Here is a 24,515-nt window from a genome sequence, read left to right as displayed (position 1 = left end):
ATGGTGTGGAGCTCAGTTCATCTCACTATTTTCGTATTTCTCAAGAAGGGTTGTTCCTAATATTTCTATTTTAGCGAGGTCAAAAAGAGATCCAATTAGTGGCCTACTGATTTTGCTCGATTACTTTTATTTTTTTACACGATTTTTCACTATCTGCAAAGACTAAACAGAGTATTGCGACTTTGTGCTTGTTTGTAAATAGAGAATGATCCAAAGAGAACCAATTCTAAAACAGTAAATGCTTGGACAACAATCAATCAAATGGAGAGACAAGGAGGTACGACGGATTACAACGGGGGTAAAGGCCTGCGTTAACTACCCTTCTGTATCTGCAAAGAGAGAGTACTAACAAAGGCAAAAGAGGGGAGGGGGGGGGGGGGCAGCGTTCAAAGCACATCAGCGTGCATAAATACGAAAATGTTTTTATCTATCACGTACTTGACATTTTAAAGCTTTTCATATTTGCTATTAAAAAACCAATGAAATTCACAGAAAAAACCATAGGTTATAGTGGATATATAGTTAGGAATTTGCATTTACAAAACCTTGAAAATTCAATGAAAAAACCATAGGTTATAGGCCATATATAGTTAGGAATTAGCATTTACAAAACCTTATTTTACTCGCATAAAACCATTGAAATTCCATATATAGTTAGCTAACTATAAGCGCTAACTATATATCGCGCACCCGCAATCCACTGCTGATGATGTCACATATTACATCATTCATGACATGGTCAGTGACATCACTGATGACATCACTGATGACATCTCAAATGACATCACTGATGACAACTCAAATGATATCAATGATGACATCTCAAATGACATCACTGATGACAACTCAAATGACATCACTGATGACATCTCATTTGTCATCACTGATCACATCACTCATGTGATAATACAATGAACCTCTTCAGACTCTAATATAACCTTACATACACTCAGTATAAACAGACACTCACAGACTATCACTCATCCATGGAGTTACTCACACACCTAGTCAGTCATGCAAAGAATCAATCACACCTCCATTACCTCAACTATACAGTTATACACATCTTACTTATTCAAACATATAATAACACATATTTACTCTCTTATATAATCCCTGATACAAGCTCACAGTGATCGATACAGCCACTCACACATTCACTGGCTCTTATGTTCAGTTATTTATATATCTCAACTCTCACATGTATTGTGTTTTACATACGTACTTACTTGCACATGTAGCAATGAGAAATCCATTCACTCACCAACACACCCATGCACAGTCAACCGCCCATATAGCTGTTTCCACATGCACTCTTGAACTCATACTCCTAGTGAATCAACTGCTTACACATCTATGCACAGAGTCACGCACCTCCCAGCCACCCACACACACACTCAGCCTCCCATTCAAATATTTGGGCAACCAATCAATAACCCATATGGCCACTCTTATAGCTACTGATCAACACATGCAGCAGCTTACACAACATCAAACATACTGATGTACGAATTAAGACAGTTTAGTCACTAACCCATGTACTCAGTGAGACACATTTAATCACTCACTCATACAGTCAGTCATGCACCTACTAAATTCTTCATCCAGACACTTATACATCCACTCATTCTTCAATATGTGAAACATATTTAAACTTTACAGACACATACAATCACTGGTTGTTTTGATCAGTGATGTCATCAGTGATGTCACTGACCATGTCATGAATGATGTAATATGTGACATCATCAGCAGTGGATTGCGGGTGCGCGATATATAGTTAGCGCTTATAGTTAGCTAACTATATATGGAATTTCAATGGTTTTATGCGAGTAAAATAAGGTTTTGTAAATGCTAATTCCTAACTATATATGGCCTATAACCTATGGTTTTTTCATTGAATATATATATATATATATATATATATACTGTGAATGAAAAAAACATCTGAGCCTCGCATACCATATCCGGTTTTATTTCATTCTTGCACCTCCCTCCAATGATATATGGCACAGTTCAAGGCATTATGGTGCATGATGTTTTTCAGTCAGGCAGACTTAATTAGCATATACAGCGCCGTGCTCATCCGGTTTAAAGGGTTTAATCCTGAAGCCTCACTTAGCCAGCTTTCCTTGTCTCTGCCAGCTAACGATGGTGCATCTCCCCACGGTCAGGCTACCGTGTAAAATCTTTTCAAACAAAGGCCTTGCAGCTTGGGAGATCTTACTTGCTGGCGGTTGCCAGAAGGTAATTATAGTTAGAACCTAGTTTCCATAGGAAAAGCATTTTTTGATTTGCTAATAACTTTGGCGTCTTTTGATGAATCTAATTCTATCCAGGTCTGCAAAAAGGGGGGTCCCAAAATACGTTTTCCCCATGTTAATTTCCATAAGAAATTTTGAGACGGACTACAGCCCGGACTGCTGACGGAATGACCCCAAATTTGGCAAAAGGGTAGAGCTTGGTTCAGAAAGCGACCTTTTTGGTGTAAATCCGTTCAGTAATTTTTGAGAAATTCAAAAATTAAAATATCTATATCTAGAGGCGCGGTGAACCTGTGCACCCTCCTGACCACAAGCTTTATTCTAATTGGCTGTCAACACTTCAAACCAGGACTTGCTGGCAGCCTTTCATGTGACTAGTTGAAACCCCTACAAGGACCCCAGGGTCCAAAAAAGCATTTTTTTAAAAAAGAAATTGACTGAATTAGAGCTGGGTGCGCAAATCCGCCTGAGCAATTTTAAAAAAACAAAGCGCGGGCTCCTGTGCTTTGTTGTAATAAAGCCCCCGGGTGTGGGTGGGCCTCCAAGGCTCCCCCAAGCCCGGGGACTGCCACCCCCGGGGCATTTATTAATTATTTGCGGGGCACATGGTCCCCCGCTAACCCGTGGACCGCCAACCCCAGGGTTGATTTAATAAATAAACCTGTGTGGGGGGCTCAACCCCCATACACGCCCCGGGGACCTCCACCTCCCAATTTACAACTCTCCAGGGGCGCGTTTGCACAGTAGTGCAGGGAGGGGGTGTGGCCTGATGTGACAAGTGTGCAGACGTGCCCTGTGGCGCGTTTTAAGATGGGAGATTAAGTCCCCTTGAATCCTGAGTGTCCCTGGGGGCCAATTAGCCCACCAGGTACATCCAGTAAGCGCCAGGGAGCTGCATTGCAGAGAGGTGGTCGAAGGCCACGCCCCCTTTTTACACCACTCTGCAACGCAGCTCTGTGGCGCTTACTGGAGGTAGCTGGTGGGCTAGTTGGTCCCCAGGGACCCTCAGGACTGAAGGGGGCTTAATCCCCCAATTTGCATTTTGCACAGTGGCGCAATTGAGGGGGCGTGGCCTGATGTGACACGTGTGCAAACGCGCCCTGTGGCGCATTTTAAGTTGGGGAATTAAGTCCCCTTGAATCCTGAGGGTCCCTGGGGGCCAACTAGCCCACCAAGTACGTTCAGTAAGCGCCACAGAGTTGCATGCAAGAGAGGTGTAAAAAGGGGCGTGGCCTCTGACCACCTCTCTGCAACGCAGCTCTGTGGGGCTTACTGGAGGTACCTGGTGGGCTAGTTGGCCCCCAGTGACCCTCCGGATTCAAGGGGAATTAATCTTCCAAAGTAAAACCCGCCAGGGGGGCACGTTTGCACAGTGTGAAGGGAGGGGGTGGACCTGATGTGACATGTGTGTACTTATGCACTCACTCTGCTAAAACCCAAGCACTTATAAATTCACCATGCACTCTCCTTGCAGCACTCTAATCATCCAGTCACTACTCATGCAATGACCCATGCACTAACTCATGCACTGCTACAATACCCTGAACAATACCCATGCTCTAACTCATGCACTGCTACAATACCCTGAACAGTCCCCATGCAGTCCAGCCATCACCCTGTCACTACCCATGCACTCCTCCAATCACCCAGCATGCAACATGTACTTATCCAATAACTCTGCCAAAACCCAGGCACTTATAAATTCACCATGCACTGTCCTTGCAGTACTCTAATCAGCCAGTCACTACTCATGTACTTATGCAATGACCCAGGCACTAACTCATGGCAAATACAGAGGAAGTCATGCTAATTACAGGGGTACCCCAACGCATAGTGTTCCCTAGTGTATGTAGGTGTTTTCACTGTATTCTAAGTGTCTTTTAGCATAGCACTGACTCTAGTCCTGGTTATTCAGAGTCAGTTACCACCAGTACCCGTCAGTTAAAAGTTGGGGACACAGGAGGACTTTCTGCTCCTCTGTTAGTTCTTTCTGCCCATCTCTTGCTTCTTCCTAAAATTTTCTTCGTCTTTCTGGACTTATGTTGCCTCTTTCTGCATTTGTCTTGCTTCTTTCTGCATTTTTCTTCCTCTTTCTTCACATGTCCTACCTTTGTAGGCATAGTGGGAAATTACCATTTAAAAAAACCATTGAAATTCCCTGAAAAAACATAGGTTTCAGGCACGTTATAGTTAGAAATTAGCATTTAAAAAACCTTAGAAATTCACAGAAAAAAACCATAGGTTTCAGGGACGTTATAGTTAGTTGGACATTTCACTTGTACAAAACCATAGAAATACCCCCGTTATAGTTAGTTCAGCTAACTATAAATCGCGCCCCCGGAATGCACTGCTGATGACGTCACATATTACATCATTCATGACATGGTCAGTGACATCACTGATGACATCTTAAATTACATCACTGTGAATTTATTATTTATTTATCTATTTATTTATTATAGAGTTTTGTATAGCGCGAACAAGACCCGTGGGTATCAGCGCGCTTCACATACAGAGCAGGTTACAGGTCAACAGTGTAGGCACAATAATAAAACAACACATTGATATGAGGTAGAAGGTTATAGGCTTTGGGTGCATATAGATCTATATACATTCCAAATGTGCATTACGCATTAAGAGGTAGGTTAAGGCCTAGCTTATATCATATTCCATATACGCCAACATATAAAAGGTAAGACTTATCTGGTTTTACGCAATGTGATAGGATATATAGTGATGTGGATATATACGATCGCCTTTACTTGAGGTAGCATATTTTATACAGCTTAGTCTCAGTGGAGTCATCAGTCTCATGTTGTCTCAAAAGTTCAGTAGTCGGACTGCACTTAGTTATGATCAAAACGAGCCTAAGTGGAGAATTTCTTCATCATGAAGCTCTTCACTTCCCATTTAAAAGTTGCAGTATTCTGGATCTTCCTGATCCTTGGAGGGAGTGGGTTCCAGATTCTGGGGGCAGCTCCTGAGAACGCTCTGTCATAGGTTTTTTTCTTTCGGAAGAAGGCTGGCCTCAACAGCAGCTCCTTAGCACTCCTAGCTGGTCTGTTACCTCCTGATAACTCAATTTTCTTGGCTAGGTATCTTGGCGTGTTGTAGTGGAGCGCTTTATGGGTGATACATGCTATCTTTAGTTGGATTCTGGCTTCAAAGGGTAGCCAGTTTAATGCTTTCAGGTGCGGGGATATGTGGTCGAATTTTCTCGATCCCGTGATGAGTCTTGCCGCCGCGTGCAGGCAAGCTTTTAGTGGTGCTGTCGACGTGTTTGGTAATCCGGCTAAGGTGGTGCAGCCATATTCAATCCGGGAGATGACTAGGGATTGGATTGCCAGTTTAAGATCGGCCTCTGAGATGAATGGTTTCAGTTTTCTTAGGTAATTCAGATGGAAGCGGGCACTTTTAGCCATTGAGTTAATATGGGTTTTCATGTCAAGGTTTTCGTCTAAAGTGATTCCTAGTGATTTAGCTGAGTTGACTAGGGTGGGGGTGCAGTTTAGCGCCGTCACCAGCTTGGTCCATTCTTTTATTTCTGCCTGGCTCCTTGTTGGTGAGATTAATAGGAACTCTGTTTTATTGGCATTTAGCTTCATATGATTGGCCTTTAACCATTGCAATGCTATTTTTAAGGTCTCGTTCATTAGCTCAATGTCTTCAAGGGAGGCGATCTTTATGTATATCTGCGTGTCATCCGCATACATGTGGTAGGATATCTTTGAGTTTCTGAGAATTTCTGTAAGGGGTTCAACATACAGGTTAAACAGGTCAGGTGATAATGACGATCCTTGTGGAACTCCAATTGAGTTAGGGCATATGGGTGAAATTGATTGGTTGACCAGGATGTTCTGGTCAACCCAACCGCCGGGGTTACACTAGTCCTGACGAATGCCGAGGTAAATTGAAAGCATCTAAAGGCTGAAACATGTTGACTGGCTGTAATATTCAGAATTAAACCAATTCATTACCTTTGGCTGTAAATTCAGACACATAAGACCAATTTTAACTGTGTTATAGGGATCTACCAATAAAGTATTTTTTGAGATACCCTTCAGACACTTTTACTTTATCTTTTTCACTGCACGCCTTATCACACAACCTGCTCCACAGTCTTCTGGCGTCGTAGCACACCGAGGAGGCACTCGGCCTCCGAGGTGGGGCCCTATGATGAAGCATGACACTGACTAGGTTGGTGTGTGAGGGCTTTCCTATCCTCCCAAATTGGGCTGGCTAACTTTCTCTTTACATGGCTCCGTCTCTGTGGCTTCCGAGACACATGTAACCTCTCTTTTGTTGTTGTATATCCTTAACCGGGGACCAAGAGAGTGTTTCTCAATTTCCCTGTCTCTCCCTTTGTTTCTATATATTTGAATAACCAAGCAGGATATGGTAGGGTCAGGCCTCAGGGGAAAGGGGCTGTGTGCACCTGTCCCGATTTAAAAAGGTGGTGGACCTCTGGGATGGGGTCCGGAATGGTCTAAATCGGCCCGAGGGAGGGGGCTGCCTCATAAATATAATGGTGGGCCCCAGGAATGGGGTTCCTGGGTCCAACAACGGCCCTGGAGGGCCAAGTACCCCCCTCAGCTTAAAAAATGTGCCGGGTCCCTGGCGCCAATATCCACCCAAGGAGGAGGACACCACTCGATGTGCACGGCCAAAGACTATTAATAGTGTGGGGTTGGCTGCATGCGGGTGGGCAACCCCCTCCATGCTCGACCTTGGCCCTCTTCATACACCTCTAAATACCCCACATAGTACATCACTCATGACATCTTCTATGACATATTTGATAATATCAGTGCAACATTTGCTGTTAAGTCATTGATGAGAAAACAATGCATGGCGGGTACATGAGTTATAGTTACTTGAGATAACTCTAACTAAATCTGCTGAATTTCTATGGTTGTGTGTGTGTAAAATCTAAACCTAACTGTAATATCCCTGTAACCTTTAGTTTTTTCAATGAATATATATATATATATATTCCAACAACACAATCCTTTCCTGGGAGAGCACTTTTACAGCTGGTGCTCGTGACGGGTGAGGGCCAACTCCCACTGTAATATCTTTCAACAATCAGACTCAATTCACGGCACACTCCTCGGCAAGTTATTAGGATTCTTTATTCAGATCTCCTTCTCTCCACCTAGAGAAGGAGATCTGAATAAAGAATCCTAATAACTTGCTGAGGAGTGCGCCGTGCATTGAATATTATTGTTGAAAGATATATATTATCACCTGAATATATCCATTCTGCTCTTTATTTAATCTATTTGTTTGGGCATGACCTTTAAGGGGTCTCATTGAGGACAGCGAAGACCAGTCATGCTTGTTTGATACTGCTCTCACCTATGTCTTTCAGTCTTTCACAGGAGTTGTTGCCTCGTGTTATGCATTTCTGTTCTGTGATAAAGTTTCTCATTACATCTTCCACAGTGCCTACTTGGATGTTCATCAGCTCGAGCTGGACAAGCTTTCCACACAAGTCCGAGAGTCCAAGAGGAATTCTAGATTAGTAAGTAATTACTTTGGGTCCTAACCTATTGCTGAGTGTTATACATTTGTTCAAAGAAGTGTTACGAGGTGCCTGTGATTCCTCCCTTTAGTAATCAATGCACATAGGCACAGACTCCATTGTTATCAATGTCATTGGCATCAATTGTAAATTATTTTTCTCCACTTTCGGGTTTGGAAGCATACCAATCACTTTCGGGTTTGGAAGCGTATCAATGGGGTTTTGTGACTCAACGTGTTTCACGTTTGCCGTTTCAGGCCCATGCAAAAGAAACTTCCACTCCTACAGTGAGAAAGACGTCTTTGGCATTTGCGTTCACCCTGTTCTACCTGGCCCTTTGGTGTAAGAAGGCCATTCGATAATAAAGATAATAAAGAGACCGATGCGGGCACAGATCAGAATGCAGTGGTAGTCGATTTGAATCGATTAAACTTTATTCTGCTCATTGAAAGTACATACAATACGATAAAATATCACCATAAAAACAAGTAGCTCAGTGCATTTTTATAATCTCTGATATTTTGTGCAAAAAGCCTTGGTTTAAAATAACTCCTTAGATTCTTATCAAAAGCACAACATAACATACATTGCTGTGTATTGGACACACCATAACAAGGACAGGGTATCCTATCTGACGGGCACGCCTTCATGTCAGAAAAGGCGACTAAATGATGAACTGTGCCAGCTCGCAATCTAGTCAGAACATAGCGATGCTGGATACAGTTACACAGGACAAAACAAATTGACAGCCTTCGCCTGGATTAAGTGACATATAGAAGGCAACAATTGATTTCCTCAACTCATCATACATTATCCGATCACATCCTTGTTTATGGTTACCTTAATAAAACTCTTGTCAAGAGAGTTTTTTTTTATAATCAATTTTATTGATTTTGAGCAAGAAAACATTCAAACACAGCACATTACAGTAATGATAGATCGTTCGCCACATTAAATCTTTGGATTTTGGTGCACTTTGCAGTCTGTGATCCCATGAGGTCACATACAGTATATATAGTAAGTGAAATAGAGCATATTTATTCTATCTGACCCAACCATTTGCCCCAGACCTTGCGATGTTTAGCCGGGCATCCTCTGGCTTCGTACAAAGTTTTCTCTTGCGCTGCATACCAGTCCACTCACCTTCACCTTCACCACTTCGTTTTACTAGGTGAGAGAGAGAGGGAAATTATTTATTGTTGATTAATAAAAAATCATTACAAGCCGAAAGGAAAAGAAAAAAAAATCATTTATGTTACGACAAAAACGTAATTATTCCAACTATTTCCGGCTAATATTTACATTTCATAACATATATAATGCATTAGATTAATAATAATTTCAGGATACATTATATTTCGATTCATTATTCCAGGCTGGTTACATAAAACATCACTTCAAATTTGTAATAGAAAAAAGATCTCGTTAAAACAACCTACTCTTCCCCCCAAAAAAAGTGGTTTAAATTCATGCCATGATTAAAGTGCAATAATTAGCTTGTGTAGTATTTTTCTAAGTATCTAGCAGCAATAGTTACAATCCACTTGATTATATGAGTCCAATATATCTAGTAACTAATCTTCAGGCCACAATCACCCACCTACACTACCCCCAACTTTAAAATCCAAATTTAAGATACCATGATTAAAATACCATAGTTAAAACGTACCTGTACAATGTTTTACATTGAACATCAATTATTAAAGTGCCTGTGCAATATTTTACATCTAGCAGCAATTGCAAAAGTTCATTTATACATTGGCTTACATCTAGTAGCAATAATTAAAGTACACCTGTGCAATTTGTTAGGTCTGGCAGTGAAAAAATTAGATAAATTCTCCCTATATGAAACATGCCCACAATAAGCAAGTAATTGGTTCAAAATTTGAATTTACCTTATTACTGCTAGCTAATAAAATCTTATAAAACTCCTGTTTCAAAGCTGTTCATAAAACCTCAAGAACAATGTATGAGATTTCATTTTCTGTTTCAAGTTTTTGTGATACCCAATAAAAGAATTCTTTATAAATTTTTAGTATGACATGTTTTTTTAATTGTCAGAATTATCCTATGCAACCAATCATTAATTGTCTAGGCAAGCATCTAAAATCAAGTGTGGCACTCTTAGACTAACTTTTTTTTCTGCAACAAGAATGAACTTTACAAACTGTGTGTTCAGACGTACACGAGTTCCCAGAGAGGCAAGTTATGATACCTTGACGACATGTTCTCACCCCTAATTCATTGAAGATGGACTTTAATAAAGATTTCCTCTCTTCTAACAGTTGCGGACAATTGGTTACAATATACCTAAGAGATTCATTATAAAACCACATAACCGACAACTGTTTGTCGGCCAATTCGATTCCAATTTTGGGACTCCATCCTTAGAAGGGTATCTCCCAAATCGTAACATCATAAATCTATCTCTTTTTTTTTTTTTTAAGACCTTTATTCACATATGCTTCATGTACGCAGCTTTCAAGCCTACAACCCGGAGGCCGGCAGCATAATTAACAGGGCAATTGAGCATATCACACAGCCAGTGACCGACAACCTCCCGGTCCGGTGGCATTTGGGAATGAATAGCGAATTAGCGCAGTGTACTGCACGATAACATGGATTTTCAACGAATCGGCTAGTCTAACCAAGGTCCTTTTTTTATTGTTTAAAACTCTCTTCATTTAAACAAACAGACAATAGATATCCAGGTCACAACAGGCATGAGGAGTACACAGTGGATCAAGCTAGAGACATTACATTTCAGCATTGGCGCAGTCAACATGGCAGCAGTTTCCGAGAACATTATATCTCTGTCTCAGGCGTGGAACGTCGGGGAAGGGTGGTTCACAGATACCTCCCCTATAGTCGTTCCATTTGTTCCATATCTCCCCCCATTTTTTGGGGCACCCCCGGGCCACATACACCGTCTTCTCTTGCAACATACACCAGTCCATGTCCCGTTTCCACTCAGTGAGTCGTGGAGGTGTGGCCGCCCCCCAAAGTCTAGCGATGTTGCGTTTGGCTACCATTTGGCCGAGCGTTGCCCATAGCCTGCCTCTTGCCACTAAGTCCGTTGGCTCCCAGATAGTAAGGATACAGCGTTTCGCTTCTGGGCGCAACTCTACCTCCCACACTTCCTGCATACAGCGTGTTACCTTCCCCCAAAACGCCTGCAGTAGTGGACACTCCCACAGCATGTGAAAGAAGGAGCCAACTTCACCGCATCCCCTCCTACATGCATCACTCTCACTTTTGCCCATGCTTTTTAGCCTTGTACACGATATGTATACCCTGTGGAGGATTTTAAGTTGAACAAGTCGCAACTGCGATGAAATGGCCACCTCCTTAGGGGAGGCAAGCGCACTTCTCCACTCCTCCTCATCAATTTCCAAGCCGTCCGCCTCCCATCTCCCTTTAAGGCCCAAGAGTAACTTGGGGATGTTATTTATCAGCTTCTTGTACGTGAGTGAGATGGCATGTTCCTGTATATGGCCATCCAGCAGTCTATCTTCGAGGGGGGAAGCTTGGGGGGGCTTTGTGTCCTGCGGAATATGTCGTTGCAGTGAGTGGCGTACTTGAAGGTATCTAAAGTACTCAGTGTCCGCGAGCTCATATGTAGTTTGTAGGTAGGAAAAGGATTTGATCCCGTCGGAGTCCCAGAGGTCCCCTATCCGGGAAATACCGATCAGGTCCCAGTTCCTGAACCCTTTAGTGCGACCCAGGAGGCTGAGTTGTTCCGAGACCCAAAGCGGGGTGACTATAGTAAGTGTGTTGTGCCAGCCCATGTTGCGTTGGACCTTATGCCAAAGTTGCACCGAGTGGAGTGTTGGCCCGGTTAGAGCATGTCTGCCTGGTCGGGAGTACAGCGCCGCTTCATAGTTCCCGCCCGGCAGCAGCCACCTGTCCATACCATACCCTGGATCGTTACCATCACAGTAGGTGCCCTGATTAATCGCCGAGAGGTGTGCTGCCCAGTAGTACCTACGGATGTCGGGCAGGGCTATCCCCCCGTCGTACCAGCCCAGTGTCAATTTCTGCAACGCTAACCTAGGCGCCCCAGACCATAGGAGGTTTCGCTGTGCCGCCTCCACCACAGTGAAGTAAGCGGGTGGAATCAAGTCTGGGTAGTTCTGTAGGGCGTAGAGAAAGCGCGGCAGCGCCATCATCTTATATAGCGCCGCACGGCCCAGTAGTGAGACGGGGAGCTTATGCCGGGCGGCGGAGTCACGCTGGAGTCTCCGAAGGGGCGGAAGCAAGTTCCGTTCATACATCGCCGCCTTGTCCTTGGATATAAATATGCCCAAGTACGTGAAGCCTTCGGTAGCTACCTGTATGGGGCAATTTCGCGGCAGAGTGGGGGCGTCCCCATGGAGGACATACAAATAAGATTTGCTCCAGTTGATGCTGTACCCGGAGTTTCTGCCAAAGCTCGTAAAGATGTCAAGGGCTACTATCAGTGACTTCCTAGGTCGGGAAAGGTAAAGGAGGATGTCGACCGCGTACAGGGAAATCCTATCCTCCCAGGCGTCTGCCCATCGAAGCCCTCTCAGGGAGACATCCTGTCTAATCCAGGTGGCCAGTGGTTCCAGGGAGAGAGCAAATAAGAGGGGCGAAAGTGGACATCCCTGGTGTGTCCCCCTCCCCAGTATGAATTTCTCCGAGACTTTATTATTCACAACTACCTGTGCCAGCGGTTCCGAATAGAGGAGTCGCACCCAGGCTATGAAACTGGGGCCGAACCCCAGCTTACGGAGGACCGCCATCATGTATGGCCATTCGAGGGTGTCGAAGGCCATGGTGGCGTTCAGCGACACCACCATTGCATCTTCGGTCAAGGTTTGGCACCTCCCCAGGACCCCGTTCAGTTGACGGAGGTTAAGTGCCGTGTTCCGGCGGGGCATGAAGCCTGATTGGTCCGGATGGACCAAGGTGTTAAGGACCGGTTGGAGTCTATTGCCAGGACTTTCGCTGGGATTTTTGGTTCCGCATTTAACAGGGAGATGGGCCTGTACGATGTACATAGTTCCCTGGTCACGATTGTCGCTAGTCTTTTGTCCCGGGGCAGTGTCCCGTTTGACTTACTTTCGTCAAACATGCGTTTGAGATATGGGCTGACGCCCTCCGGTTTGAGCTTATAGAGCTCGATCGGAAGGCCGTTCGGCCCGAGTGCCTTCCCGAGGCGCAGATCCCTGTTAGCACGCTCCACCTCCGCTGTGGTGAGCGGTTCTTCCAGGAGTTCACTTTCTCATCACAGAGGGAAGGCATTTTAAGATCCGTCAGTAGCTCAATCGAGTCTTCCTCCGGGCGGTCCGGCCCTTTGCGGTAAATCGTTTGTAAATGTCGGGCAAATTCCGCGACTATCTCTTGCGGTTCTGTGAGTAACGTGCCGGCCTCCGACCGAAGTACCGCCACTACTCTATTTGCTTGTTGCTTTTTGTCGAGCCAGGCAAGAAGCTTGCCCGCCACGTCTCCCTGGTCATATATTCTGCCCTTCTTGAAGGCTGCAATTTTCTTTGCCGCTTCTGTTGCTATCTCTCGGTATTCTGCGGTTTTAAGGGACAGCCGGTGACGTGCACCCGTCGTTCCCGCCAAACGCACGGTCTCCTCCAATTCACCCAGGTCAGCCATTATCGCAACCAGTTGCGCCTCCATCACTTTTAGCCGACCCGCAATCGCCGAGAGGGTCTCTCCCCTGAGGACCGTTTTGAAGGCCTCCCACAGAGTGGTTGCCGATTCCACTGAGCCGTCGTTGTTAGCAAAGTAGTTCGCTATTGAGAGGGTCAGTGTGTTGCGGAGGTCCTCGTCACGGAGGTGCCAGGCATTAATTGGTGCCACACACCCATCTCGCTTGTTGCCTATTGTGAAATGGGCCATGACCGGAGAGTGGTCCGAAATACCTCTCACCAGGTGGGTCGCCGTCCGTACTACTGTATCTCGGTGCAGTGGAGTAAGGATGTAATCCAGGCGGGAGAAGGAGCGTTGAGGCTCGAGAAGAATGTGTACTGCTCATCTGTTGGGTGTGCCATGCGCCACACATCCGTAAGGCCAAACGTTTCTAAGAAGTCCCCCAACCATCTCTGCCCCCGAGGCGTGTCCCTTGGTGGGTGTCTGTCTCGTGCACCGAGTACAACCCTCGTTAAAGTCTCTCCCTATGAACAAGCGCCCCTCCGGGAGGGATAGAAGGAGTTTCCCCAGGTCAGCGTAGGCCTGCGTTTGGAGACCCGGCGGGATGTATCCAGATACCAAAGTAAGCCCGCGCCCCTCCCATGTACCGGTGACCGAGGCAAATCGACCATGTGGGTCCGTAGAAGTGTGTTCAGTGAGGAAGGGGAAGCTGCGTCGGAGGATAATGCCCACCCCGCTCGATCCTGTTGTAAAGCCGGAGTGGACCGCCAGAGTGTTTCCATACCTGTTCAGTGCTTGGCAGGTGTTGCCCAGCAGGTGAGTCTCCTGAAGCAGCACTGCGTCGGGAAGGTGGCGCTTAACGAATTGCAACACCATTGTACGCTTAAGTTTGTTCCCCAACCCGTTCACATTCCAACTTAGTACCTTGAGACTTTTTTCCCATTGTTTAGCCATATCCTCTCTTCACGATCTGAAAGTGTCCCGTGTCCCGTGTCCCGTGCCCGCCACTGAACCTTCTCAGGGCCTATGCCTCGCAAATGTGACCAAACAGCTACAGTAAAATTGTCAGATTGCCACAAAACCAAACTTCCCCCCCTTCCCTTGCCACTCATCCTCCCTTCCCTCATCCCAGCCCACCCCCCAAACTGACCAACTCCCCCCCTCTCCAACCCTCTCCCTGCTCCCCTGCTCCGTAGGTTTGAAACTACCCACATCCCCAATTAGCAGAGTGGCTTTCGCCCAATGTTACCCAGAATAGGAAGAACTAGAAGCCTATGAGACCCGTGTGCGTGTGCTGGTCCGGCCTCACCCGCTGCCCGAGTCCCTCCCCCCCAACAATAAGGCATGTAATCTGTCCACAAGTCCTGCAGTTTAGTGTGCCTGGCATTCGGTCCCAGCAGTGTCGCTAGGTGGAACTCTTATCCCACTGTTGAGCGGCCCCCTGGAACCTGGTTCAAAGCAAAACATTACAATTTACTACTCAGCTGCGGAAGGGTCCCTCAGTCTCATGTCCAGCCGCATCGCGGAGTGTGTCCCATCTCGGGCTCGCAGAGCGGGATCTCCAAAAGCGTTGACTGTGGCCGTCCAGATCCGATCTCCTAGCTGCAGATACCGGAGATTCACCTCGGGTGTCCCTCCAGCCTTGACCCTTCGCTCCCCCTCCCGCAGCAGGTGACTCTCTGTCCATCCAGTCCTGCACCTCCGATGGTGACATGAAAAAGAAGGATTTTCCTCCTGCCAGGACCTTGAGTTTTGCCGGGAAAAACATCATGTACTTGATGCCCTTTTCTCTCAGCGCCGCCTTGACCACTGCAAAGGATCTTCTCTCCCTTTGAACTTGGAGGGTGAAATCCCGGAAAAACCTTATTGTGGCGTTCTCGTAGCGCAGGTCCCCAGTCTGTCTAGCTGCCTGAAGAACGGCGTCTCTATCTCTATAGTTGAGGATCTTTGTGATGATTGTTCGTGGCGGCGCCCCTGGTTTTGGCTTTGGAATGGGTGCCCTGTGTGCTCTTTCGACTGTAAATATTTTAGACAGATGCTTAAGTTTGAGGTGGTTGAGGATCAGGTCCTCGACAAAGAGTGCCGTACTGGGCCCCTCAATTTCTTCTGGCACACCTACCAGGCGGATATTGCTTCTTCGGGCCCTTCCTTCTTGGTCCTCCAGCCGGAGCGCCATCTGACGGTGTTGATGGACCAGATCGTTTACCCGCTTTTCCAGCTGTTTCGTCGACGTCTGCAGCTCCGCGATGCCCGCCTCATTCGCTTTGGTCTTTTCCGACGTCTTGTTTAGGTCCGTGCATAGGAGGTTAACTTCTATAGACATCTTGTCCATTTTCGTTTCCAGGGTCGCCCCCAAGGTTTGTATGGCCATCATGATACTGGTCAGGGACGGTTCTTTCTGGCCCTGTGAGTCCCCGGCCGGGGCCTCTGTCCGCTGTGCGCTCCTCTGGACTGTGTATTTGTCCAGGTTATTTGACTGAGTTGACGTACCCTGCTTGGGCCTCATTGTTGCGCACTGAAGTCCCGGGTCCCTCAATCTATCGGCGCAGGTGCACAAGACGGCCTCGCGGTAGTGCTCTGTCGATCCCAGGGCCTGGTTCTGAGGATGCACTGTCTTCACGGGCGTTCACTGCCCCCTTGGGTTCTGGTTAAGGAGCCCCTGCCGCAGTGTTACCTCTCGGGGCACAATGTACTCAGCTGGCTGCCGCTTGGCGGTGCGGCGATTGTGCTCCCAGCGTCTACTTCCAGCCACGGGGCCTGCCTGCCCTGGGCGTCCGGCGCTGGTCGTATGGAGGCCCAGCAGTACCCACCCAACTCAGGTGGTCTACGGGTGCTCACCGTTATGCGGGGTTGAACTCACCAAGCGGCCGGAGACTGCCCGCCAAAGTTATAGGCTGTAGAGCGGGTTACCTTCTCCCGCTGCACCGTCCGTTGTGCTGCTAGGCCGGGCCCTCCGTCCGCCTGTGGTGACGACTCCTCTCATCGGCCCAATCACACCTCCCGTATGGCAGTCGAGTGCTTCACAGTGTGTCCCGGGTCCTGGTCAATGTCACGGTCTCCCGCTGAGGCGTCACACTCTTTTCCGGACCCACCAGGCCTCGCCGCGCTCCGTATAGGCCTCAAGCCAGGGACTCGCCTAGTAAAGTGGCCGTCTGCCGAGCACTCCCGATCTGGGTCCGCCCCTGGGCCGCCGCTCTCAAGGCCGGCGCCCGGTAATGGTGCCGCGTAGCGGGACCGGAGTTAGACCGGACGGTTCCGCTACTGCTGGGGAGTTCAATGCTGCCGTAGAAGTGCAGGAGTCGGCCGATTTAGGGGGGATTTTGGCTGTTGGGGGTTCGGGTGGACGGAGCTGTCGATTCAGGCGTCCATTTCTGCCGGCGCCTCCAGTTCTTACATAAATCTATCTCTTAAAGATGATTTTAAATGTGTTTTGAGATACGATTGTTGTTCTAATTTAATGAAGGAGTTATTGACTGACCAGGAGTGTTTCTTTTTAGCAAACTCGCCCTTATCCAGAAGAATCAATACAAAATAAGCAGAGCAGTTTTTTGTCTGTTTAAACACCACTTTACTCTTGGTTTCATCTTCAAAGGGCAGAGACTTAAAATTATTTAAACTCTCAGTTAAATACGCTCTCCAGCCCTTAGCATACCCATACCGCGTTATCTCCTGCCAACATTGGTTTGCAAGATAGTCCTTGTCTGAACAGAAAAAGGAGTATAATGACTTTAAAAAAAGCAGATTGTCTTATCAGAGTTTGTACTTTAAGACCATATTCCAGTCTGAAGTTGGTATGCCTGATATACTTAGGGACCCTGAAAACGGTTTTAAAAACTTTGATTTGTAGGTTATCAAGGGATTTTGAGTCTTTACCTCGAAAAATCACTGAACCATAAGCCAAAGAGGGAATCAGCTTGGCTTTCATAATCTTAATTTAATGCTCATGGTTTGAACATGTTAATGTTAACGTTCTTCAAACTTATAAAGCGCATTATCACCCCAAGGCTATATATACTGGTGCTGACTTACAATAGCTCTACTATTCGCACATGTTACTATGAGGATATCACTCACTAAAGATGATGATGATCTGAACAACACTTTTGGTAAGAGCCATGTTTTATGCCTTTTCCTAAACTGCAAATGATCTTCTATCTGTCTAAGACTAGACAGAAGTTAATTCCAGAGCAGAGCGGCTGCAGAGCTAAAAGCTCTTCCTCCAAACTTTGTTCTTCTAAACCTAGGTACTTTTACCAGGGAAGCTGATGAGGAGCGAAGGCTTCTGGTCAGAACATACCATTCAAATTTGTTCTGCAGAGGATTGGGCCCAAGTCCATGCAGAGCCTTAAGTACAAGGCAAAGCGATTTAAACTGTGTCCTCTGTAACACTGGAAGCCAGTGAAGCTCTTTAAGAGACCGAGAAGCTGATGATCGGATTGATCTCTTTAGAGCTAGCTTTGCAGCTATTGTCTGAATTCTCTGAAGTCTCCTAATCAAGAAATTTGGGGCCTCAATTAGCAGAGCATTACAATAATCCAACTGGCTCAGAATGACATTTCTCACTACAAGTGCTCTGGCTGGAGTTGGTAGCATTGGAAGTATCTTCCATAACACTTCTAATAAGAGAAAAACAGGTCCCAACCGTTTTGTTCACTTGGGTTTCTATACTCAGTTTGTTGTTAAATACTGTCCCCAGGTTGCGCACTGCCTCGGAGGGTATCAATGGCTTATCTGTAGCAATAGGGCAAAAGTTGGCCGGGAACGGGAGAGGAACTTTCTGTAATGCACAGCATATAATCTCTGTTTTATTTCCATGAAACTGCAGGGTGTTATTTTTAAACCATCTTGCAGTTCCTTGCATACACTCATGAAATTTTTCGAGTGTTATTGATTCCCCTCCAGTGACCAAACGAGTTGCCTATCATCCGCATAGTTCACCAGATTAACATTGTATGACTTAATGACTGAGATCAGAGGGCTCATATAAATATTGAACAGTATTGGACTGATCACTGATCCCTGGGGGATGCCCTGCTGAATGTTATCACATTTAGATTGATAAGGGGGTAAGCCTACTGCCTGTTGTCTTTTCAACAGGTGTGAGTGAAACCATTTCAGCGCCATACCTTCTACCCCAACTTCTTTGAGCCTCATCAAAAGAATTTTGTGGTTTACCGTATCGAATGCGTCAGACAAGTCCAGTAGGATCAATATTACTGATTGTCCTCTGCTCGCATTGGAAGTTCATCCATGATTGTCAATAAGGCAGTCTCTGTTCGATGACCTGGACGGAAACTAAATTGCACATCTTCTAACCTATTATTAGTTTCTAAGAATTGCGAGAGAGATTTGCTAACCAGGCGCTCTGTAATTTTCAGAGAGATGGGTTTGTAGTTTTTCGGGCACAGAGGGTCAAGCGTAGCTTTCTTCAGAAGCGGTGTCACTAATTGCCTGTTTACAACAAGCAGGTACCACCCCACTACTCAGGGATTGGCAGCAGATCTGTCGGAGCAACAGATAGAGTTCTGCTTTTAGTTCCTTCCACACCCTGTGTGTGTGGTAGAGTATCCATTAGTGAGCCTGAGGAAACGCTTGGAGCTGATCTTTTAAAGTCCTCCTGTGAGGGAATCTTAAAGTATTCTAGAGTGTCTGATTTATCTTTACATACCCACTCCTCCATCTGAGCCAGTGGTGGCATCTTGGCCATTCTTATCTGTCCTCTATTTTATCTGTGTTGCCCATTTGCATACTGTTAGAATTAGGGGTCTCTGGTTGGCGCAAGTATGCACTTGTGACAAGCAGGAACCCTCTCCTCTAAGTCAGGGCGAAGGATGACCCCTTAGAATTACCCTTGCTTACCCTCTAGGTGCGTGGCGTGAGCAGCCAAGGCTATTCTTCAGGACACCAGGCAAGTATTATATATAAAAATACGTTCCTTTATGTAAAAATATATATATGTAGATCAGGCTTATCACAAGACCAATAACGTTTTTTATATGTCACAAGATTGGAAATAGGTAAATGTTCTCTTTGTTTGCACTTCACTTGTATAGTTCCGTTTTCTGTAATGGCCACAGTTCTCTAGATGCACTCCTTTAGGTGCCTTCACGTAGTTCTCTTCCCTCTATGTGCTTCCTAGCGCTCCTGTAGGCTTCCGGCTCGAAGTTCGGGCCCGACCTGCCAAAGCTCACGCTCCCCGCATGAGGCGCGTACGGCACGGCCGGGTCAGGTAGGGAGTACGAGTCGTACCGCTGTGTGTGACTCACACGGGAGGGAGCGCAAGCTACGAGGCTGCCAGGGGCCCAGGTGACAAGGAGCGGTGCGAGCCTCGTTGGGAGATTGGCTCGTGCCGCGGCTCGAGGCACACGCTGCGGGGCTCACGGGGAGCGGCAGCTGGACACAGAGCGGTGCAAGCCGAGATGGAAGGGTGGCTCGTACCCCGGTTGGGCTGACAGTACCTTAGAGATCCTTGTGAAGGCGGGGAAATAAGAACGTGGCGGGCCCCGAGCCCGGTGACGGTGTCTCGGCGGCGGTCTTCCGCGAAGGCAGATGCGAGGCACCCAGCGGCTCTCGATCAGAGCGGGGCTGGCACCCGAGGCGTCCGGGCTTCGGCGGTTTGTCTTCTGGGTCTGGTGCGGACGTCAGGCAGGAGCGTGGGGGGTGCACCAGCGAGCCTCCAACTGCGGTGATGCGGCGATCCCCCTCAGCGGAGGGAGAGCGGCTCGGCGGAGCGGGGCTCTCCCTCGGCGGGGACGGGGGGGACACGGTTGATCACGGCCTCGAGGAGGGGCTGGGGGCACCAAAGGTCACGGCAGCGAGCCTCCCAAGGTGAGGTGACTCAGTGATTTCCCTCAGCGGGGGAGAGCGGCTCGACGGAGCGGGGCTCTTCCTCGGCGGGGACGGGGAAACACGGTTGAGTCAGGGCCTCAAGGAGGGGCTAAGGGAACCAAAGGTCACGGCTCCGGCGGGGCAGAAGTCCTTACAAACGAGCAGAAGCAGGTTGAGCCAGATGTTCCTGTGGCTCAGGTAAGGGGGCAAGCTCAGTCAAGCCCTTGGAGAAAGTTTCAGCACACATCAGCAAAGTCTCTTTATCAAGTCTTTTCCTCTCCTTCCTCAGCAAGGCAAGCAGCAGGCCAGTCCTTCCAGCGTCTTCTTCTCCTTCTAGTTGGGCAGAGGTTCGTTGAGGGAAACAGGATTCTCATGTACAAGGAGCAGGGCTCCTACTTTTATACAGCATTTCTTTTGTCTTTTCAGGCCAGGGGGGCCTTTGCGTAGTCCATTTCAGTTTTGAAGCACTCTGTTGTGCAGTTCCTGGCTTTTCCTTTCAGTGTGAGGGGCAGGCACATCAGACGCTCCACAGGAGGTGGAGCCAGCATTGTGTGGACAGGGGCAGCCAGGAGTACCTTGTTGACAGTGCTTCGCCTCTCCTGGGCCAGGTGTCGGCTGAGTCATCAGTCGCTCCCCAGGGGGCGGAGCCAGCATTGTGGTGGCAGAGCACAGCCCTATTGAGAGTCCAGGGGCACTCCCACCAAGGTGTGATCCTTGCATTCACCACCTGTTATCCCCCAGCCCTGTCACTCACATAAACCAGACAGTCAGATACACATCCTAGCAGAGGCGGGCTGAAATGGTTAGGCAAGCAAATGCTAGCTTTCTAAAAGTAGCATTTGCAAACACAGGATATTAAAATAAACTTTACTAAAAGATGTATTTTATTATTCTGAGTTCAGGCATACTAAACTTGACTTTCTACCATGTTCCCTGAGTCTACTGGGATTATAGGGTGTAATAACTCCAGCAGCTCATCTGGCCTAAGAGAACAGGTAGCCTTACAATAGTGAAAAACGAATTTGGCTGTAATTCACTATTAGGACATGCCACACATCAGGGCTTGTCCTACCTTACACTTACAATGCACCCTGCCCTAGGGCCTACCATAGGGGTGACTAATATGAAGTTATGGGATGGTTTAGAGGCTGGTAAGTGTGTGCACTTGCCCAGCCAGCATGACAGTACCAGACTGCACGCAGGTTCTGCAATGGCAGACCCTAGACACATTTTAAAAGGCTGCTTCTGTGGGTGGCGCAACCAGCGCTGCAGGCCCACTAGCAGTACTGGCATTTACAAGCCCTGGCACTCCTGGTGCACTTTACTGGGGACTGACAGTAAATCCAATGAACCAATCATGGAAACTTTACATAGGGAGCACTTGCACTGCGGCACGGATTGGCCGTGGCGCAGTGCCCTGAGCGGCGGACACCAGCAAAAACATCTGAGGCACATCAGCAAAAAGTGGAAGGAAAACTCACGCCAAGGTGCCAGGTCTAACACATACCATCAATGCTTTTATTGATTTTCTCCTCAAAGAAAATTTCTAAACTCTCACAAAGGTCCTGTGTGGCATTAATCTTAATTTTTGTGCAATCAGGATTGGAGAGGTCGTCACTATTTTAGATATACTTCTAGCAAAATTTGACGCTCTTAGAATGATGTTAGCATTATAATATGCTTTCGCTTTAGAAATGTCCTTTTTGCAGTTACCCAGTGCCACTTTCAAGGCTATTTTGTCCTCATCTATGTATAATTTTCTCCACTTTCTTTCTGCTTGTTTGCAGCCCTTTATAACATTTTTAGCTCTTCTTTGTACCAGGGGACTTGAAACCTGTGTGGATTTTTTCTGTTTTTTCATTGCTTATTTGGTCACAAAGTGTCAAATAGTTTTCATCCATCTGTTTGTTTATATCAAAAGGACTTTTAACAGTGAACACAGGGGATTGTTTTGCTGTTTTCAGAAGTTTATTCCAATCCTCATTAAACAAAGTTTAAAAATCTCTGGCCAAAGATCTAACTTTGCTTTAAAAATTGAATTCTGGAGACTGTTAGGGCCTGGGGCACCATTAGATCTTATCCTACTTATTGCCATTCTTACTTGATCTATTTGCCATATCTCATTGACTTCTGTGTCAGCTCTGGTATAATATTGTTCATTCTAGAGTGATCCACCTCCATTAATGTTCAAGGGGCTCGTCTTTTGGAAAACAATGATATTAGGAGAAATTTTAACTGAAGAGGCCCCATACAGACTAACAATAAGAAACCCAACATGATTCGGAGATATTAGCACTATTTGCTCTTTTATTACCGTTTTCAAGATTGTTGATTATGCCCCCAAATTCTGTCAATTTTTTTGTTTTGCAGGCATAGTGCAGCTTAGTCCATATTCCCTCATGGTACGTACGTTCGACTTTCAAAATTAAATTTTTGTATGAACTTCTAAGACATTTTAGTTTGCAAAATTCCAAAGTTTTTAATGCTCCATTTGTTTTTCTGTAGGTGACCTTTATTGCTTTATTAATCTTTTGCTCTTTTGTTTTGTCTTTTAGTAAACTATGATATGTGGTTTTTAAATTTAAAGATGTATATTTTTAACATTGTATAACGTATGTTTTGTTTTTAATGTGATTGTATGTTTCTTTTTGTACCGTGCCTTTTTTTATATTGATTTATCGAAATAAAGATTTTTGACTGACTGACTGACTGGCTTTATTAAGTTCTTTCTATTTTTGGAGTAACCTATTCTAGTCTTCTGGGCCTCGTAATGAACCCTCTTGCTGTGCTTGAAAGAGGAAAGCAATCCAAAAGGGAAGCACAAAGACAAGGCCAGATATCCATCATTGACTTTCCCTGCCCTGTCTCAGTTAGCTCCTTAGCCATAGCAGGTTCTAAAAATTCCCATATTTCCCTTTGATTTCTCAAGTCCCACACTAGCCTTTTCAGGCTGAATGCCATTGGCCCTGTTACCATAGACCCTGCATCGGGCAGGTAGGCAACTGAGAAGACCAGAGAAATTGTTTGTGGATTGTGGTCACTTTCTAACCTGGGGATCACAGGGTAATCTTTAAAAGAGGATTCCAACTCCTTTGATATAATGGAATAATCAATAATGGAAAGTTGACCTGACTTTTTGTATGTGGGCACTCTCTTAGCGAAATTTTTCACGTCTTCGTGTAGTAACTGAAGAATATATTTGTTAAGCTGGGTAAGGCACATTGTTATCACTTAACTGGTTTTATTAGCATGGTTTTTGGCAAGTAGGTGCGTATTGAAGTCTCCTGAGATGATTCGCCTAGTTGCTGAATATTCATGATACAAGATTTTTACCACTTTCCAGAGAAGGTAAATTGGGATGTTTTAACCGAGGTTTTTGAACGAAGATAAACGTTTATAAAAATTATTGGTTGCTTGAAATCTATTTTAATACACAGAAGCCATGCTAACTGGAATTCAATTTCATAGTGTTTAATGTCCAGGGTTAGTGACACATAGGTAGATAAGCCGCCGCTAGCACGACCAAAGGCAGACGTGCGGGGTGCGAAGTATGAATACTCATAATATCCAATGAGAGGTTCTTTATTCACATTCCATGTTTCCTGGAACAATAAAAAGTCAGCATCCCTTAAAAATGTTACTGTATCTTGGCCCTCACTTAAGGATTTAAGGACATTGGTGTTCCAAGAGCAAATATAAAAAGTTTTTAATCTGTTTGTTGAGCTTTTTAGGCATCTTTCCTGCTCTTTAGCATTTCCTTTTATGAGTATTCTTTGGAAGCTCGGCCCAGTCATCACTCAGAACTGTATTTTTCTTTAAGTCTTTGCGAAATCAAGTACCCCAATTGCAGCTAGTAATTTTGATTACAGATGACAAAGTTGGATTAAATGGCGGACCTATGGCTCCTTTTAAAACCCTGTTATGACCTCCTGATGTTATAGATATTGTAGCATGTGTTATAACAGGGGTCTTTGTCATTTGCTTTGGAATCAGTAAAGTTGGATATTGGTTTTCGTTGCATTTCCGTAATTCGACACCCCATTCCTCAAATTGTGAGCTGTGATCTAAAATTTTAGAAATGGTTTCACCACAGAGCCATGTCGTAAAAGACACCTCTTTAGTAGGATTGTCAGGATCTTGTTTAAATTCAACCGAATCTAAATCATCCAATGTTAAATCCATAAGCTCTGGGATTGAATTCAACAATTTCAAAATATTCCCATGGTTCAAGATATTGTGAGGATCCCTTGAAATGTACAGAGGAATAAATA

The 24,515-nt window shown here is 45.9% G+C and overlaps 1 protein-coding gene across 1 annotated transcript in view; it reads left to right on the top strand.

Moving 5' to 3' along the window:
• The first annotated feature begins 6,805 nt into the window (after window positions 1-6,805).
• RIPOR1 (RHO family interacting cell polarization regulator 1) overlaps window positions 6,806-24,515 on the top strand; it is a 2,151,737-nt gene continuing 2,134,027 nt past the window's right edge. Inside the window, exons 1-2 of the mRNA XM_086945567.1 lie at window positions 6,806-6,844; window positions 7,636-7,788. Of these exons, the coding sequence (XP_086801693.1) occupies window positions 6,806-6,844; window positions 7,636-7,788 (192 nt within the window). The remainder of the gene's footprint in view (window positions 6,845-7,635; window positions 7,789-24,515) is intronic.

The sequence above is a fragment of the Lissotriton vulgaris genome, chromosome 12 (genome assembly GCF_964263255.1).
Source record: "Lissotriton vulgaris chromosome 12, aLisVul1.2, whole genome shotgun sequence".
Taxonomy (NCBI): Eukaryota; Metazoa; Chordata; class Amphibia; order Caudata; family Salamandridae; genus Lissotriton; species Lissotriton vulgaris.
This window is presented reverse-complemented; position numbering and strand designations above follow the sequence as displayed.